At 61.7% G+C, this 18,750-nt stretch overlaps 1 protein-coding gene across 1 annotated transcript in view; it reads right to left on the minus strand.

The window, feature by feature from the left end:
• LMF1 (lipase maturation factor 1) overlaps positions 1 to 18,750 on the minus strand; it is a 64,988-nt gene that overhangs the window by 22,281 nt on the left and 23,957 nt on the right. The window contains exons 11-12 of the mRNA XM_049639137.1: positions 16,872 to 17,083; positions 2,049 to 2,114 (exon numbers count right to left, since the gene is read on the minus strand). Of these exons, the coding sequence (XP_049495094.1) occupies positions 2,049 to 2,114; positions 16,872 to 17,083 (278 nt within the window). The remainder of the gene's footprint in view (positions 1 to 2,048; positions 2,115 to 16,871; positions 17,084 to 18,750) is intronic.

Genomic DNA, 18,750 nt, shown 5'->3' on the forward strand with positions numbered 1-18,750 from the left:
CCCCCCCCCCCCCCCCCCCCCCCCCCCCCCCCCCCGCTGGCCTCCGGCTCACTGCCCGGTCTGGGGAGGCAGGGGCTCAGCCCCCACGCTGACGGCACTCCAGGTTCTTGTCTTAGCCGGAAGCCCCTCCCTCCCTCTCACCTGCGTGCCTGCCCCCCCACCCCTGCCAGTTCCCTGGCTGTCCCCTGAGGGTCCCTCCTGTGAGCCTCCCACCAGCAGTGCCGTGACAGTGAACGAGCTGCCCTCTCTCATCCCACTGCCACCTGCCACCGACTGGGGAGTCCAGGTCACCGAGGACAGGCCGTGTGGCCCCCATCCTTGCTCAAGGCACACAGACAACCTGACGGGGCTCTGCGGGCGGCAAATAGCACGAGGGGTTCCAGCCCCCACTCCTGACCTGCGTCGGGTGCCCTCACTCCACCTAGCTTCCAGAGCACGGGGGAACATGATCCACTAGGCAAAAGCTTCTCCTAGACAGTCGGGGTGCTTCTGTCCCTGCAAGGGACCTGACCTGGGGGCACAGGCTCCTGGTCTGCGACAGTGGCACTGCAACCAGGGCCCCAGGGCAGCCGCTCCCTTACACCCTGGATTCCACTATGATCGCTGAGCCAAGACTTTGCCTGTCCTAGAAGACGGACTCCCAGAGGCCTTGGCCTCACACCGACATCATGGCTGGCTGGCCCCCTCCTCAAGACGTGGGTCACACGCCACCAGTCTGCCCGGATCCCTTGCAGGGTTGGAGAGATGCAGGAACTCTGCCTCCCTGCACCTGCCTCCAGCCCTTCTGAGGATGCAGGAGGCTGGGACACCTCGCCCACCCCGTGTGCAGGCTCATCCGGCCCCTCCCTGCTGGCCGAGGCTCCTGATGACATAGAGACTGGAGTCCCGGGTCCCGCCTCCACTCTGGTCAACACCTGCAGGCACGCGACACCAGGTGGTGCCGCGGGGACTCTGGCACGTGCCACCTGTTCCTCCTGCTCTGACTCCCTTCCTCTGCACACAGTGGGCAGTCGCGGGGACGCGGCCGGACTGGCTGGGTGGCCCCAGGGGTCCTGGCTCAGCCCAGGGGGCCCCACGCCACCTCCCTCCTCAGAGCCAGGAACATTTACTGTCTGGAACTTTGTGGCAAGGTGGCTGCAGGACCCAGGGATGGACCCGTGGGCCCGTGGGCAGGAGGGGAGGGGAGTCTGTGGCGCATGTGCCCCGAGGACGGTCTCCTACCCCCATGAAATGCGGCACACGTGGGGACGTCCCTGCCCCGGGCTGGTTGACAGAGGACGTGAAGCCGAACGTGCCTGGGACTCAGAGTCGGCATCCACTCAACACGTCAGGACTGAAAACCCCCAAGGTGCGGAGGGCTGCAAGCAAACGCCTCGTAAGAGGGGCAGAGCACGTTGCCTTTCCCGTACTGGAGCCGCAAGCCGGGAGCGGGAAACGCGGAAGGAAACGTCCCGACAGGCGCGCGCCAGGAGTGTCACCAAGAGGGACGTGGCACCCGGGAGGGCTTCTCTGTGCACACACACCGAATGCTCTCGGGCTAATTCATTCACGGGGCAATGCGGTCCCCGCCCCCCACAAACGTGAGCAGTCAGAAGGGACACGAACGTCCAGAAGGGCTTGGACCCAGGCGGGGTTCCAGGGAGGGGTGGGGAACGGGGTGTGGGAGCCTTGGAAACGTGGGCACAGCGGGACTGGGGCCTGCCCCCACGTCCGTCTGCCACGGCTGGGGGGCAGGGCGCACAGTGGAGCACCTCCCAGCCTGGGGGTGCGCGGGGCCAGCCCACCTGCCTGGAGAGGGTGCCCGGGCAGGACCGTGGACAGCGGTGGAGGGACCGGTGCCCAAGGGACCGCTGGGCCCGCAGCCACGGGCACCGGGAGCCCCGTCCTCCAGGACGTGCTGGGGCACTGCAAGCCACCTCGTGACCTACCCATCACCCCCCACCCCTCCCGAGAAAAAAAGCAGGAGGGGGCAGCCCTGTGAGCCGAGCCGAGGCCTCCAGGAGGCCGCACCTGTGGCGCGGCGGGCGGGTCCCCCGCGTGGGGCTCACCTCATAGTGGAAGTCCATGCAAGTGAGGTCCCGCCAGCACCGGTCTCCCCGGATCTTGATGAGGCCCTGCCAAGACAAGACAGAAGGACGTGAGCCGCTCCCGAGGACACGCAAACCCGCCGCGGTGGGGCCGCCCAAAGGAAGCTTTGAGGGACAGAACTTCTCTCGCACCTGAAACACGGACCAGAGAAGACATGAACGAAGCTGTACGAAAGGCCCGCTTGGGGCTTTTCTGTGAGTAAGTCCCGTGTTACGTGTAGAAAACACCAGCTTCCTCCTACAAAGGCAGTTCCTTCTGTGCTTCCTGCAAGACTCAGCTCTCCTTTTCTTTTTTTAGATTTTTTACTTTTTAAGTAATCTCTACACCCAACATGGGGCTTGAACTCCAACCCAGGGATCAAAAGTCCCAGGCTCCTCCAACTGAGCTGGCCAGGCACCCTGAAAACAGGTTGCCTGAGCATGACTGCAGGAATGCGGTTGGGAGGCTTTAAAAACGGACGGGTTAGAAAAGCCACAGGCCCTGGATCCGCATACGCTTCTATGGACGCAGAGGAAGCTGGGCAGGAGGGGACATCTCCACCGCCCCCACGAACAGCAGGTCTGAAGCGTGCCCAGGGAGCGGCTCAGCCGCCGGGCACGCAGGGGAGAGGCCGTGCGGGGAGGGCCCTGAGCGGCCTGTGACCCCGAGGACACTGGCGTCCACAGCACGCCGCCCGTCTGCAGCCTCGGGGACCACAGCAGCTCGTCTGTCGGTCAGATGCCTCCAGCCCGGCTTTCTCTTGGGAACTCGCAGCTCCCTGCGGACCCTTCCTAGGAGGGGGCCGTCCGCTGCCGGCACTGGAGACCCCGCTTGGGTCCCAGAGATTCTGCTGCGACGTCCCTTACATAACAGCTCGGTTAGGAGGTGAGAAGCCGCACCGACAGAAAGCGGGCGTGGGCTGCGGCTCCGCTCTCCCTCGTGACCGTGGTTTTTACAGCTGCAACAGTTCTGGGCCGAGTCCTACCAGCTTCACCCTCCCGCCTACCTCCCTTCCACCTGCCCGCCCGCCTCCCCACCCGCGTGGTCAGCACATAGAACTCAACAGGTCGAGCCTGGCGCAGAAGAGGCCTTGTCTGGCTGCGGCGGGGCAGGCACGTGGAGGGTGCCGAGAAGAGAACCCGGGCCCTGGAGCAGGAAGGTGGGCGGCCCTGGAGAGGCCGGGACAAGCCGCCGGAGCGAGGGGCACAAATGCCAGGCAGCGGTGTGAGGGAGCCCGGGCTGGCAGGTCTGGAGCTGCGCAGACCGGGAAAGGCTGTGTTCGGGAACCCCCAGGGTCCCCTTGGCCCTGGCGTCAGGTTCGGGTGGGGACGGAGTAGGCCAGAGAGGGACACGAGATCGGTGACGAGGGGCCTCCGCGGCTGTCCAGGCAGAAGGACCATCCAGGTTGGGATGTGTCTGGAACATGGAGCCCGCAGGATGGGTGCGGCATGGGGAGCAGCCGAGAGTTCGGGCTGGTGGGCGGCAAGGACGTGGTGACACCCAAAGGGGCAGGGATGAGAGGCGACACGGGAGTCCCAGTGACACGGCGTGGCCCTTCAGGCTTCCTGACACACCGAGTTAGCATTGGTCCTGCCGTGCACGCGGGCTTGGTTTACAGATGGTCGGCTTGCACATCTATCCCCAAGGGCTGCTAGCGCTCTGCTGTCCTGAGCCCCGACCCACTGCCGTCTCTGATGGGGTGCTGGGCTGGGGGGGGGGGGGTCGCGCACACACCCGGCCTTCGGCCACCCTGGCAACCCGGCCTCTCGGCGGCACCTTCCACCCATGTGGAGACGAGCTCTGGGCGCCCGGGTGTGCTGTTTGAAGACCGGAGTCCCCATCTTTCTGGAAACTAGGTTTGCTTAGGTCACACAAGTGCCAGAGACACACCCCCTGGGCAGAGCTCTGTGGCACATTTGTGTCCACAGGAAAACCGAGTTCTGAGAAGTCCCGCGTGCCTGCTAGCCAGACCCGAGCGAGCCTGTCCCGGTGACGCGGACGGCCACGAGCTCCCGGTGATCGCGTGCCTGCTCGCGGGGCAGGAGAGCAGCCGCCGTCACGCGACAGCCCCGTGAGCGCAGCTCTGCTCCCCGCACCCCTTGGAATCCAAGAGCGGGTCTCTTTGGAGATTCAAACCAGGCAAAGAAGAAAAAAACAAAATAATTAAAATGTCATTCAAATTCTAAGTTGATATGAGACACTTAAAAATCTGCAACATTCTTCCGGGAGCAGAGAATAATTATATTCCTCCTCATCCGCTGACTTCTCCCTATAGTGCAGATGTCAGATTTTCCACGGATTTTTTCCTTCCTGAGTGAGCGTCAAAGGAACAAAGACTTCTGTCAGCCTTTTTCAGCCCCAAATTAATTCTGGGGAAAAAAAAAAAGGCTCAGACAAGCCAGTGCCAGGCCAGATCCAAAGAGAGCCGAGTGACCCACAGCCGTCCACCCCTGCTCTCCAGGGAAGGGAGAATGCAAGACACAAGAACGTTCCGGGCTCGCTCTCCGGAGTCAGGAGGAGGCAGGGGCACGAAGGGAGGCACCCGGGATGCAGATGGGCCTCTCCGGACGGTCACGGGCCTGAGGACGTGCTTCTGAGCCCCCCGTCTGGAGAGGCCAGGTGCAAGGCCTTCCCACAGGAAGGACATGGGCTTCTCCATGCTGCGGCCTTCACTCCTACCCGAGGGCCAGAAGGGGCTCCCGGGCCTGAGCTGCACCCAGGCAGTGGGCCGCCTCCTCCAGGGGGCGCCCACACCCGGGGAGCGGTCCGCGGCAGCCTCATTCTGCGCGCACACGGCACCCCACTCTCTCACCGACGGGCCACCGCCTCCACCTGCACACGCAGGGGCCACGCCGGCTCCTCCCCTCGGGAGAGGCCTCGGTGACCCTGGGGCCACCCATACTAACGAGGTTGCGGGTTCGGGAGGAGGCACTGCTCCTCCCGAGAGCAGCCTGGTGGTCTGGGATGCCACTCGGGCTTCCCGCCACCCCTCTCCTCTGGGGGCGGAGCTGGGCCCGAGGACCCCGTGTGCCCCTCAGCAGGCGAGGTGGGGGGACCTCCGTGTCTCAGGTGCGTTTGGGGTTCACAGTCACGTGCCCCCTACGTGGTGCTGGGGGCTCGGGCACACGGCGGGGCCTCTCGGGACTGCCCCGTCTCCACGCCCGCAGGGCCCCGCCAGCACCCTCCAAGCCCAAGGGACAGTTACACAGAGACCCCCTGCTGAATCCAGTGAGCTGGCGCTGGCCTGAAACCCGGGGGTGGGGGACTAACGCTGCTTTCCCTCCGCCCTGCCCCCTGGGCCCGAGAGGTCTTGGAGAACGGCCGGGCCTCCGTGCGGGGTCCTCCTGCGGCAGGCTGTGTGATGGGCTGCACAGAACGCAAGGGAACACCGTGGGCCCCGTGAGCTGTAGGACTCGATGCCCGTCAGGCCCTGGGTTGTTCGGAGGCGAGCGTCTGGAGATGGAGGCAGAGAGGGGCCGAGGGGCCAGGCACAGGGCCACGAGCTGGGGCCGAAGCTGGGACCAGAGGTCAGAATACCGCAGAAAGCACTTTCCAGAAACCCCCACGCCGCCTCTTGCGCCGGAGTCTGAGGTCTGGCCCCCTAGGCGCTCTTGGGAAGGGCAGTGCAGCCCCACGGGAAAACCCCTTCCTCTGCCCGTGTTATTTCGCTGGAGCAGGTGGGAGTGACTGCTCTCCTTTCCGAGCGGGGATCCCAGGACACGGTGTCGAGGAACTGGCGACATCGGCTTGGGCTTGGCCGTCATGGGGCGGCGCGCTGCACCCCATTTAATTACATTTGACGCAGTCTTACTGGAGGCCTCTGACTCCGAGGAGGGCCAGACTTCAAAGTCTCTCTCCTCCCCCAGCTCAGAAGCTCCCTGCTCCGACCTCCCCCCCCCCCCCCCCCACCACTCGGAGGTCTGGATGATTCCGGTTTGCTCCCTCAGGGCAGCCACTGGGCCTGGTTGGGGAGGGGGAGGGCGGGAGAGAAGCAATCCAAATGCAAACGGGGGAGCTACCCAGTTGTGGCCTCCTGTCAGCCGAGAACGAGAACGTTCCCTCCCACAGAAGTGACGGAGCCCCCGGAGGAGGAAGAGGCCGAGGTGCGGTTGGGACACGGAGGCGGCGGGCCGCTCGGCTCCGGAGGAGATCCAGACACGTGCGCTCCGCGCGCCCACGGGAAGCTGCTGTCCCCCTGCCAGCGAGTGTCACAGCCGCGCGCGGGTCTGGACGTGGAGAGCGGCCCCTGCTTGCTCCCGACCCCGCGCCCCACACGTGGCTTCCGTGGACGAGTCTGGTGGCCGCCCTCGCTCTCTGCGGCGGGGGTCCCCTAGGGCCGGGGGTGGCTGCGCGGTTACGCCGGACTCGCTCGTCGTCCCCGGGTGTGCGGAGTGAATCGGGGCCGCGTCTCGCCGCAGGGGCCGTGTGTAAAGCTCCACGATGCCCTCAAGTCAGAGGGCGGAAGCTACGACCGACATGGAACGAAGCACATCCGAAGTCTCGAGTTCAGCGTGTTCTGACGATTGAGGTACCCCCAGCTCGAATAGGAAGCGGGTGTCCATCCCGGAGAACGTTCTCCGTGACCCGTTTCCAAGCTGGTCTGGGCCCCGCCCGCCTGGACGGAACGGCGGCCAGCGCCGGCTCGGCCTCCCCGGGATCTCACCCCCGCGGACTCACCAGGCTGTGCCCCGCGCGTTGTGGGGTTCATCCGTGTTGCCGCCTTTGGAGCGGGCTCCCTTTTACGGCGGAGCGTGGCCCCGCACAGGAGCGCACCGCCGCTGACCCCTGTTGACGGACCCTGGGTTGTTCCCGGGCCTGGCCGTTCTGAACAGGGCCGACCTGCGGCGTGCGGGCGTGTGCGGGCCTCCGTGTGGACGCGGTTGTCCCCTGTCCCGGCACGGCGCAGGAGAGGAAGGCTGGCTCGCGGGGGCAGGTGCGCGTCTCGCCGGTGGGACCTGCTAACGGCTGTGCCACGAGGCTGCATCCCTGACCCGAAGCGGCGGGCAGTGCGGGGGGCGCTCCGGGCCCCGCTTCCCGGGCTCCCGGCCGGGCGGAAGATCTGCTTCCTCCCAGTGTGTTGGAGCCGCGTGCCTGCGTTTCTCCCGTGGTTTGCGTGTTCTGTGGGTTAATTGTTGCTTGGGCCTGTACACGCTGCAGGTGTTTTTCCTAGTCTGTAGCTTACCTATTCGTTTTCTTCGTGTGGTTTTGCTGATGGAGATTTTTCATATCAGTCAGATACGTGTAGCAAAAAAAAATTTTTAATGGTTACTGTTTTTTTGTGCCATCGGAGCAGTCTTTGCCTTCCCTAAGATAACTGTGTTATCTTCGGAAAGCTTTGTTTTCCTGGCTTTTATGTTTGCAAAACAAATTCTGTGGTTGCCCCAGGGAGTGACCAGGTTGGAAATCAGTCAGCTGCACCCGTGCGGGCACGTTCCGAGAGGTACTCCTCCGTGTGCCCTTCTAGGAACTTGCCAGCGTCGCTCTTAAATTTAGGTCCGTGGTCCACCTCAAAGTACGGTCTGGTGCAAACGAAATCCCGTCCAAGCTCATTTTCGTTCCTCTGCAGATTTCCCGTGACTTCAGCACCTTTTGTAATGAGGGGCTTTCCTTTTTCCATTGACTTGACTCCGTACCCTGGCTGAGTATCAGCCGAATAGGAGAGAGGTGGTCCATTTCTGGACCCTCTTCCCTGGGTCCACTTTTCTAGCTTAGATCAATATACCACGCTTCAGTTTTAAATTAAGCTGTAAAATCAGGAAGCAGGTGTCCCAGCTTTGTTTTTCTTTTTCAAGATTCTCTTTATTTACATATTAAACTTACAATCAGCATGTTAACCTCTCCAGAAAGCCCAGTGGGACTTTGACAGGAAATGCCCTGAATCTGCACACACATTCGGGTGAAGCGGTCTTCCGACCTGTGGGCGCGGGTCTAAGTGCGCGTCACCCGCCACGGACGCCCTGCACCTGCCACACACGCGCCTTAGGCATCTTCCATCGGGTCTGTGACCGCGTACTGGAGGTCTGCTTGATGCAGCTGTAGACGGTATTTTCACAACTTGCTTTTCTAACGGTCTCTTCCTAGTACGCGGAATACGACTTGGGCTTCGCACGAACCTTGCTTCCCGTGTCCTGAGTTCATGTGTTCATTTTGCTCGTTGGTTTTTAGATTCCGCTGGGTTTTCAGCCTGTTGAATCAAGGGGTGTGAACAGTACCTTCCTTTCTTTTCTTCCAGTCTTTATGCCTTTTCTTTTTCCCGTCTTCCTGCACCAAGACTTCCAACGTGACGCTGAGAGCGGCGGTGAGAAGAGACACTAGCTGGGTGTGAATGCTCCCGTCCCTCTCGAGCAAGGACCGGTGGCCCGGTCTCAGACACTGTCCCCCGAGGACGTCCCCCCGCTGCCACGAGCCAGTGTCAGTCTGTGTCGCGTGCTTTTCTCACAGCTGCTGCTTTACGCTGTTACTGTAGGGAACCGTGTCCGTTGATTTTCCAATGTTAAACCACCCCACGTTCCTGAGAGAAACCAGGTGTTGTCATTGCCAGAATCAAACTGACGGGTGCTTTGCTAAGGGTTTCTGGATCTTTGCTCCTGGGGGTACTGGTCTCTTCTGTTCCTTTCTGTGATATCCTCATCAGGCTTTGTTTCATTGTTTCAGTCATGTAAAACAACCTGGGAAGTGTCCCCCCCCCCCCCCCCCCAAGAGACCCTGCCATCGTTTCTTCCTAAAGCGTCTGGTAGATTCCACCAGGGAAGCCATCTGGGTCCGCGCTTTTCTCCCTGGAACGGGTTCTGGTGACGCATTGCGTGTATTTAATAGACACAGAGCCATTTAGGTCTCCTGTTCCCTCTCAGCTTTGGGAAGCTGCATTTGGGAAGGAACACATCCGTTCTGTTCTGTCTACGCTGTCGAGTTCATCCCAGGTGACTCGTACTGCGTCTGAGCAAAGCGTCTTCTCACAGTACCGATGATCGCAGCCTGGCCGTGGCCCCCGGGTCTGCCAAAGTGACCCGAAAAATGCAGGACCACAGGCCTCGCTCTGGTGGCTAACATACGGCTTTTTCTCTTGTGTTAACAGGATAGCAGGGCAGTCTGCCCACGACGAGCACCGGAAGGGTCCCACCTCGGGTGCCGCAGCTGCTGTGAGAGACAGCCGCGAGCGGGAGCACACAGCGTGAGAGGCACCGGCGCTCGGTCGTCAGGCACCTGCTGAGGACGGCCTGTGGGAAACACGCTGGCATCTCTCTCCTTCAGGTCCCTGGGGGGGGGGGGTCACCTGCACGTACGGAACAGCAAAGTTCGTGCCTTGCCAGCCTCTGAGAGGTGCCTGGGGGCTCCGGCGCCCGGCCTCCCCTCCTGCCGCACCCTGCGCTCGGCGAACCTGCCAACGACCCGCGCCGGCCACCGCAGAGACACGGCTCCCGATGAAAGTGGCTTGTTTCGGCTGCATTTGGTCGGTAAGAAGTTGGGAAGTTTTTTATGAAACTCCCACCAGGTGAACCAGTAATGAAATAATTTAGCACATGGTGTCGGAGGAACTACGGAAAGGATATGTGAAAAATTAAAGGCGCGCTGACAAAGCGAGAGCCAAGAGAAGCAGCCTCATCCTGGCCGTGAAATCCAACGGTCATCAGACTGACTCCTGACCCCCGCGGCCCGGCGTGCACACGCTCCTCCTCGTGGGCCAGCGACCACACCGCTCACGTCACGCCAGGTTCTCACGGAGGAGGGGCCGCAAAGAGCCTCCGCCCGCCTGCGCACCCAGGCCTCCCGCACGCGCCAGGGAGGCCGGGGGGAGGGAGGTACGCGAAGGAGATGCTTTCGGTTGTCCGGTCGTCCAGGCCGAGGCCAAGCGCGCGCCTCCCCCGGTGCCGTCCAGCACGAAGAGTCCCCGGCAGCAGGGATTCTGCCTCGGCTCCCAGAACTCGGGGCACCTGAGACCTCGGCCTTCGGCCCGGCGCGGGCCGTCCGGCCGGCCCAGGACCGATCAGGGACAGCTGTGGCCCCAAGGCCTGTGGAGAAGCCATCGTGTGGTCCGACTCGGGGAGCGGAAGCTCCAGGAGCAAAGGGCTCAGGCTTCGGTGACAGGCAGCGTCTCCAGGACGAACCCGGCCAGCGCCGACTCAGCCACAGACACAACCTACCTGTGTCTGTCTTTACAGAAGTTGAGATTTGAGAACAAAGTGAAAACTTTTTTAAAGCACGATGAAAGGCAACCTATTAAACACTGACTCAGACACCCACGCCGTTTGCCATTTTCTGCAGATGGAAAGCCTCTCCCCACTAATGTGTTTGGAATCTGTGCCTTTAAAGCCGAAGACTGAGTTGAAACCTGGGAGAAGGGCTCCTGACTCTTCCAGAGAAGCACCGGGTGGGCCTGTGCCACTCCAGCGGGAGGGTACACCCGCGCCTCTGCCCCAAGGGAGGGAGTCCGACGGGGTGGTCGTGCCACGTGGCTGCCCGCGTCCCCGCAGCTGGCGCGGGGAGCCTGGCCAGGGGGCTGCGTCGCGTGGCTCTAGCTCAGGCGGCATATCCGGCCAGGCTGACCATCTTTCCAGGGCTCGCGGCCACGTGGTCTTCTCTGCTGCGCGACGGAGAAGCCCCAGGAAAACCTGCCAGCGTGCCGGTCTCCAGCCCTGCCCACAGAGGTAGCTGTCTGCGCCACGCAGGGGCCGATCGGCCACCTCCCTGGAGGCCCCCGGCGGCTTGCCTCGTCGGGTTTAAAAAAATGATTTACATCCAGGCCCGAAGCGTGTGGCCAAGGAGCTTTGTGCACGGGCACGCCTGGGTGCCTCCCCCGCCAGCACGGGGGACCCTTCCCCGGCCCCCCACGTTCCAGTATGCCCCCCCCAGTCAGTCCCCACCCCGGATCCTGGCCACACGCTGGCCCCACCGGTTCCGGAAGCCCCCGCACGAGGAGCCAGATGTGCCGTCTTCTTGCTGATGGACCGTGGTTGGTCTCCAGCTCCTGGTGCCGGGGGAGGGTTTTGGGGAGTGCATTCCCAGGCATCCTGAGGACAGAAGGATGACGGGGTGGAGTAGGTTAACTTCGTAGGTAACTGCGTCGCGGCTTCCGTGAACTGCGCACCATTTCTCACGACCGCAGGAGAGCACCACAGGCCGGTCCCTCTCTGGTTCACTCCCCTGCCGTGAAGGGCCGGTGCCGTGTCCTCCCCGGGCCCTCCCCGCAGCCGCGTTTAGACTGAGGAAGTAATTAAGTGTCCGTGGGGCCGTGGGGGCAGGGTCCTGAGCAGACGGGACGAGTGCACCCATCAGAGACACCGGGGCTGCTGTCCCCCCGCACCCCTATGAGGACACGGGAAGAGTCCTCACCGGGGATGGGAGGCGCTGGGACACCGCCGGCCTCATGCCTGGAGGAAGGAAGCACCGCTCAAGCCACTCGGTCTGCGGTGATTGGCGCGGCCCAAGCCAGGACACTGGCTGCAGCGTGGTCCTGCCCTCTGTGGGTTCAGCAGGTCCTGTGGGCGCACACGCCATCCCACTGCGCGTGGACTGGCAGGCATTTCCCTAACGGCTGGGAAAGCTGGGCAGTTTTCAAGTGTTTGCAGGGGTATCTGCTAAAGCTTCCCCCTTTCACACCGATCGTCGTGACCGCTGGGTTTCTTGCGTCCTTTACGGGCCCGGACACGGGCTCCCCGTGCGGGGCAGAGGAATTGTGGGTGCCGTCTATCACTCGTGTCTGTCGGGAAGAGAAGATTCTGATTCAAAAACCTCCCGTTACCTTCAAGAAGTGTTGTGATTTCCACTTTCACGTTTGGAACCCACCTCGAACGAATTCCCGCGCGCGGTGGCGGGCTGGGGCTCATGGCCTCTGTGGGTAACCAGACACCTGAGCGCTGCACCTCAGAGAAGCATCTTGTCTTTCTTGGTGGCACTGACTCGGTCAGTTGTCCAAAGCGTGCGTCACGGTGATTTTGGTGTGGGGCTATTTCCGGATTCGCTGACCCTCCTAAGGGTTCGGCTGTGTGTCCTTGTGCCCCCACTGCCCGTCTCACCAACTGCGACCCCTGGAACAAGGGGTGTGCCTCTTGTGCGAGATTTTCTGGCTATTCTAGGTCCTTGGCGTTTCCAAACAAATCTAACAATCAGTTCATCAACTTCTAGAAAGAAAGTCCTTCTAGAATTACGTTTGGGTTGCGTGGCATCCATCAATCGATCTGGGGAGAGCTGGACACTTGAGCAGTGTTGAGGCTCCTGACTCACACAAGTGTGTCTGTCTCTTTAAGCCTTTCTCATTTCTCTCAGCAACGATGGTAGCTTTCAGAGAACAGTGTTAGACTTCTGTTAAAATTTCGAGTATTTTACGGTTTTGGAGGTTATTAATGACATATTTTACATTCTCTTTTTCTTTTCTTTTTTTCGGGGGGGGGGGAGGCGGGTAAAAAACAAACCACTGTATTTATTTAATGTATTCATAAAGGCTCAACCAGAGACTTCATTTAAAAAACAGAAACGAAACAAAAATGACACCACAGCTTAAGATACAGAGTCCTAGACAAAAACGAAGGGAAGGGCAGATGATCTAAGGAGAAGATAAAAAGAGAACACAAGGAGAGAGGCTACACGGTCCGGGTTCTTGGCGAGAGACCAGCTTCGAGCAGGTTTCTTGCAGACACGTCTTTTAAAAAATTTCTTTTTAATGTTTGTTTGCTTTTGGGAGACAGAGACAGAGTGGGGGAGGGACGCAGAGAGAGGGACACACAGAACCCGAAGCAGGCTCCAGGCCCTGATCTGCCAGCACGGAGCCCAACGCGGGGCTCGAACTCACAGACCGTGAGATCAGGACCTGAGCCGGAGTCGGACGCTCGACCGACTGAGCCACCCGGGCGCCCCTCTTGCAGGTACTTCTTAAAGGCCGTGAGGTTTCTCCAGGCTTTTCACACACAGCGTGTGTGCTCAAAGGGCTATGGGTGCTGGATTCTCCTAGCAGGGTCTGGATGGACAGCAGGGTGGCCCTGATGTCACACACACAGACCACACGTCCTTGACGGTGTCCAGGCAGGTGTCACCCTGGGCGTCCGCGTCTGGGTAGCGGCAGACCGTGAGGAAGGCCCCCCCGTGGGCGAGTCGTAGGCACCGGGGGGGCTCTGGGGAGAGCGCGTACCTCAGGTTTTCACACGCTGTGCCCGCCGCTCCGGGGATGATCCCCAGGGCATGTGAAAAGGTTGATTTGGGGAAGGTAGACGTTCCTTTGTCACCAGACCTCGTGGGGGTCACAGGCTCCTGCTGTGGCATCTCGCCCGCAGGGCTCCAGGCGACACCCCCACTGGGCCCGGCTCCTTCGTGGGTGGCTGGGTAGCGGTTCCGTGGGACCCCCGGGGCGCCGCGGGCGGGGAGACAGGAGCTCGGACGGCACGACAGTGACGACCCCGCAGATTCGCTCCCTGTCGGCTTCTGCTAGCCTGATCCGTGTGCCCTGTGCGTGAATCCCACACCTGGCTAACTGCACGCGCTGGTCCTGAGGACCTTGTGACCGCTCCGCCGCGAAGACGGGTGCCTTCACTTCCTCCCTTCCCGCGTTCGGGGCCTTTGTTGCTTTTCCTTGCTTTTCCTTGCTTTTCCGCGCGAGCTACAGTCTTCAGTACGACACCAGGTAGACGGGATAAGCGGGCGCCCGGCACGCGCTCCGCCTCACGCTCCGCCTCGGCAGACACGCGCGGTCTCCTCAGGTGAGCGCGGCATCGGGTGGGTGCCTCGCATGTCGGGCGGAGGACGCCTATTCTCAGGGCGCCAGAGATTCGTCGGCCGTGAACGAGTGTTTAATTCTGACGCTTCTCCGTCAGTCAAGAATTTGGTGAACTGTATCGGTTCACTTACGTCCACTCGATATCCCGCGGAAAGCCCGTCTACCATGAGGCTTGGTCTCCGTGTATCATGCGGCTCAGGCGCTGCTGGGTTCGTTCGCTAATAATTCAAGAGTGTTTCCCGGTGCTCTTGAACAGACTGCTGTGTAATTTCCTTTTCTTGAAACGTCCTTGTCCTCACTGACCTCACAAAAATAAGCCCAGAAGGGGTTCCTCTGTGTCGTGGATGCGTGTGGACAGGATTCACTTTCTTCCCTAAATGTTTTACAGACTGATCAGTAAAATCTCTTCTAGGCCTGGAGTTTTCTCAGTGGAAGGTGCTTCTTATTTGGTTGGATGATCTCAATTTACACAACTATTCGGACCGGGCACCGGGGCGGCCGTGTCAGTTAAGTGTCCGTCTGTTGGGATTAGATGGGAGCCACGCGCCTTTGCAGGTCTGCAGGGGTGCTGTGTCCTTCTCGGGGCTCCTTCTGTGCCCAGGTCCTCCTCTCTGTACCTCGCCCCTCGAATTCTAGCAGGATACGGGCCGAGGGAACTCTGGGCCTCCCTCCGCCCGCCCCTGCCCCCTCGTAGACGGCCAGGCACCCGCCACGTGTCCCGCTGGCCCCCCACCCCCGCTGTCTGCTGTCCAGCATGCGTCACGTGCCAGGCCCAGTTTCCAGCTGTTCACAGGCAGAGCCTGCTCCACGGTGGGGAGGCCACGCTGACCCGCCTCGGGGGCCCGGGAGGCCCGGGGGCCGTGTGTGCAGGGGGGGTCACTGCCCGGCGCGCCGGGACCGCAGCAGACGGCGGCCGGGTGGCTTCTGCGTCCGCGACGCCGGTCGTGAGCAGGCGCAGGTCAGGCCGGGGCTGCACCTGCAGGCAGCTCAGTCCTCGGCAGGCGCGTGCAGCCCTCTCCCCGCGTAAGCGACAGGCGCTGTCCTTTCCCGGGCCTGCTCCCCGCTGCCGCTCTCCAGCGAGGAGGAGGAGGAGCGGCACCCAACACAGACGCAATCGAGTAATTACCCCTTTTAGTGCACCTGATGAGTTTTCACCCAGCTGGTGCGAACAGTCAATCAAAATGCCACGAGAGGCGCCTGAGCGCTGTCAGGCTCCGTGGGCGCCGCTCCGCCACCCGGCGCCCCTCCCCCGCCACTCTCCTGCCTCCAGAGCCTGCGGTCCCAGGCCGGTCCCTGGTGAGGGACTTGAACAGCAAACACCTTGGATTTTCAAAAGTAGTTGAAGAAAAACTCCAAACTGAAGTCCCAGACGGACACGGAACCACGCCCGCTAATCACAGCAAATAACTTCCGTGTGTCAGGAAAAGGAGCCGCGAACGTCAGGCCCGCCGTCTGACCGCCGGACGAGGAGTCTTTGTGGCGGGGTCTGGCCACGCGCTCACCCCGCACGCCAGCTCCCAGGACCTGCAGCGACGCGCACCGCCCGGGGTCGCGAGCCCTGCCAGCCACGTTGGGGCCACACGCGGGCCCCCGAGGCTCCCCTCGCGGGCAGCCTGGGTGCTGCTCACCAACCACGTCCACCTCCCACACTCCGGCTGCTTCTGGTGCCCCGCCCCCCACCCGCCACACAGCCCCAGATGCAGCAGTAACCAGACCGCGGACGGTCGTCACACGGGGATGAGGGGCTCGAGTGCCCAGGAGGGCGTCTGAAGCGTGGGAGCGCGCGGGCTTCCGGCAGGAAGAAAGGACCTGGGGCAGCCTGTCCTGCTCGGGGACCTCCGACTCCCAGTTAAGGGCTGGCACCACTCAGGATTTGAGGCGACAGGGCACGAAGATGGGCTCCCGCAGGCCAGATGGGTAATGGGGACGAAGGGCATCGAATTAACGCCAGGCACGGAGGGGCAGACCGGTGCCGGGAGTGGGGGAAGGACATCTGACGACGACGCGGCAACCACGGAACTCTATGGGACCCGGCCACAAAACACTCGCCGATCGCACAGGGATGGAAAGCAGCCCCACAGAGATCTGGCAGGGCCTGCCCAAGTCAGGGACGGACACACGGATGCTGTCCCAGGCTGAGAGTGACAAGGGCCTCTTGCCAGGGACGCAGGGCACACCAGACGGCCGGTGCCAGGGCGCGGGGGACAGGAGACGGCGGGCTGTGTGGACTGAAGGGGACGCGGGCAGAGCCACCATTGTGTGTGGCAGAAGCGTGCTCTCTGTGAGCTCGTGCGCGCCCGCACCTGCGAAACCTCGAAGCAGACAGGTGGCTCAGCACACCTGAGGGCCGGGGCTCCCGACCTAAAGGAAGTCAGTGCTCCGGCATAAGCAGCAAGATCTTATCAGCGGAGAGTGAGAAGCCCAAGAGAGCGGACACTAGTCAGGCCGAAAGGAACCAAGTCCCTCCTGAATGGAAGGTTCGGATGATGTTCCCGAGACACCTGAGGGGGACGGGAGGGGGACGGGAGGGGGAGTGGAAGCAGACGCGCACCTGCACGGGCCCCGTGGGAGTCTGCGGTCGGGGAACCCTGGTCGCCAGGGCCCAGGAGGGCACGAGCCAGGAGGACACCAGGCAGGCAGCACGCGGGCCACGGCAACGACCGGCCACGCCGGAGCGAGGCGGCCGCCAACACGCCTGGCTTTTGGGAGACGCTCCCCGGGGCCAGCAAGCCAGGTGCCGACGGGAAGGACTCTGCACGGCTTCTCTGGGGTGACAGTCACAGGGGACTGTGTGTCCTTGACCCGCTCCCCGCCTTCCTGGTTTAAACCACGTAAAACGTTTCAGACCTTCCAGAAATCCCCAGGAGGGACTCTGCCCGTGAGTCTCCCTGTGGAGCGGGCTCAGAGTCGAGATAGGCCCCACAGGAAGTGCTTGTGCACATGACTGGGGGCCGGGGGCACTCCTAGGACTCAGAAACAGGCCCCCGAACACGGAAAGCAGCAGAAGGGGCCCCGCGGGCACAGCCCCGCCAGCAGGCAGCGAGGCGTGGCTCCTTTGCGGCACGCTTTCTGAAGCCTAGCCACTGAAGGTTCCGCTTACCGCTCCAAGCATGATTCTGAAAATCAGCCACCGAAAGCCCCACAGAACGATCTGGGACGGGGGGGTCCCTGTGGGCAGTCGAGACAGAGTCCAAAGAGGGCACAGGAAGATTCCCAGGAATCCTGTTTCCAGAAGCTGGGACTCCCATCCTGGAATGACAGTAAGGACACAAAAGGCCACGTTAACGACAGCCAAACATTTTCCAAACTCCGCTTAACTTCAACGATGCTTCAACCAGGAAGCATCGCCTGTACCCGCGTCTCCCCCAGGCCTCCCCCGGCTTTAAATGAAACGGCCTCCTGTCAGCGCTGTAAGGGCTTGGCCTGGGGCAGCCAGGAACTCCACCGCAGGCTGTGACGGCAATAGCTGGGACCCAGCTGACCAGTGTGGTGAGCAGCGTGGGCACAGTGGGGGCGGGTGTTCCGTGCACCCGTGGACACTGAGTTGGCCTGTCGTGGAAACGTGAGACCTTGACAGCTTCCCGGCTGCTGTCACTCGGCCTTTCACAGGAGGCTACGTGGCATTCTGCATGTTGCACATGCTTTTTAAAAAAAAGTTTAATTTACCTGGAGAGAGAGAGGGAACGCATGTGTGCACAAGCAGGGGAGGAGCAGAGAGAGGGAAAGAATCCCAAGCGGGCTCTGTGCTGTCAGCACGGAGCCCAACACGTGTTAGGCTTGAACCCATGAACCCCGAGATCATGACCTGAGCCCAAGAGTCAGCAGACGCTTAACCCACTGATCCCCCAGGCGCCCCTACACACATTCTTTTTCGTCTCATTTTGATGAATCTGTGAAGCTTTACGCACACGAAAAATACTCTGGACAAGGGTCCATGTACTATGGTTCCATTCACAGAAGGTTCTGGAAGGAGCAAAACTGATACAGAGGAAAACAATGGGAACTGATACAGGGGCAAACACCTGGGGGGTGACACCCCCTCAGGGTGTGAGTCAGAGGCACCTGAAGGTCTATGTATTTCATTGTAAATTTCTTTCTAAAACAAAACCACTGCAAAGAGACAACCCTAAATGAGTCCTGAACCCGAGATTTTAGGGCCACACGGATGGCTCGATGCCTACAACTTACTCTGAGATGCACTGGAGGTGGAGACGGGGGACATGATGACGCCCACGAACAGCCTGCTCAGTCTCGGTGGCAGGTGTGTGGGTTCTCACTGTGCCCGTCGGACACTCGTCTGTGGTTTGACATTTTTCATAATAAAATGGGCGGGACCCATTTGCTCTCGTATGTTCTGTGCATTTCTGAAGCCCCGGTTCCAGGTCAGTTGGGTCTCAGGACGGGGTCTGCTTGCTGTGAGGCAGTGCCCAGCACCGAGGCTGGCGGGCAAACCGGCCCCTACTCAGAGGGGCGGCGAGTCCCGCCCTATACCGGCCAGCATGGCATCCGTGGGCTGTCCCGGCTGAGCCACGTGCACCTGTGCTAGGGACACTGGGGCCACCAGAGCACACCCTGCACCACCCAGAGAAAAGTCCAGATGCAGAAAGAGGCCTAGGATGCCGGGGAGGGGTGCCCACAGGAGGGGGGAAACAAGGCAGGCTGCGGCCAGGCCCCCACTAGTCACGGGCAAGATGGTCCTACAAGGTGCTCTGGCGAGGCCGGGAAGGGGCATTGGTACCACCCGTGTGCGGGGGACTTAGCGTGTGGGATAGCCACGGGGGCTCAGCCTGGCTCCCCAGCACCCGCCTGCACGCGCCCAGAGCTGAGAACCCTGACTTCTCCCAGGAGAAGGGGGAAAAATGCAGGAAGTGTTTGCACTTGGTCTGTCTGAGGAAATTCCAGACGCAGACTGACCGTGTACCTCGACTCAAGGTGCTCTTCCCCTTCACGGTGATGGAGGCCCTTTGCTTTACAGTTTA

Source organism: Panthera uncia, chromosome E3, assembly GCF_023721935.1.
Source record: "Panthera uncia isolate 11264 chromosome E3, Puncia_PCG_1.0, whole genome shotgun sequence".
Taxonomy (NCBI): Eukaryota; Metazoa; Chordata; class Mammalia; order Carnivora; family Felidae; genus Panthera; species Panthera uncia.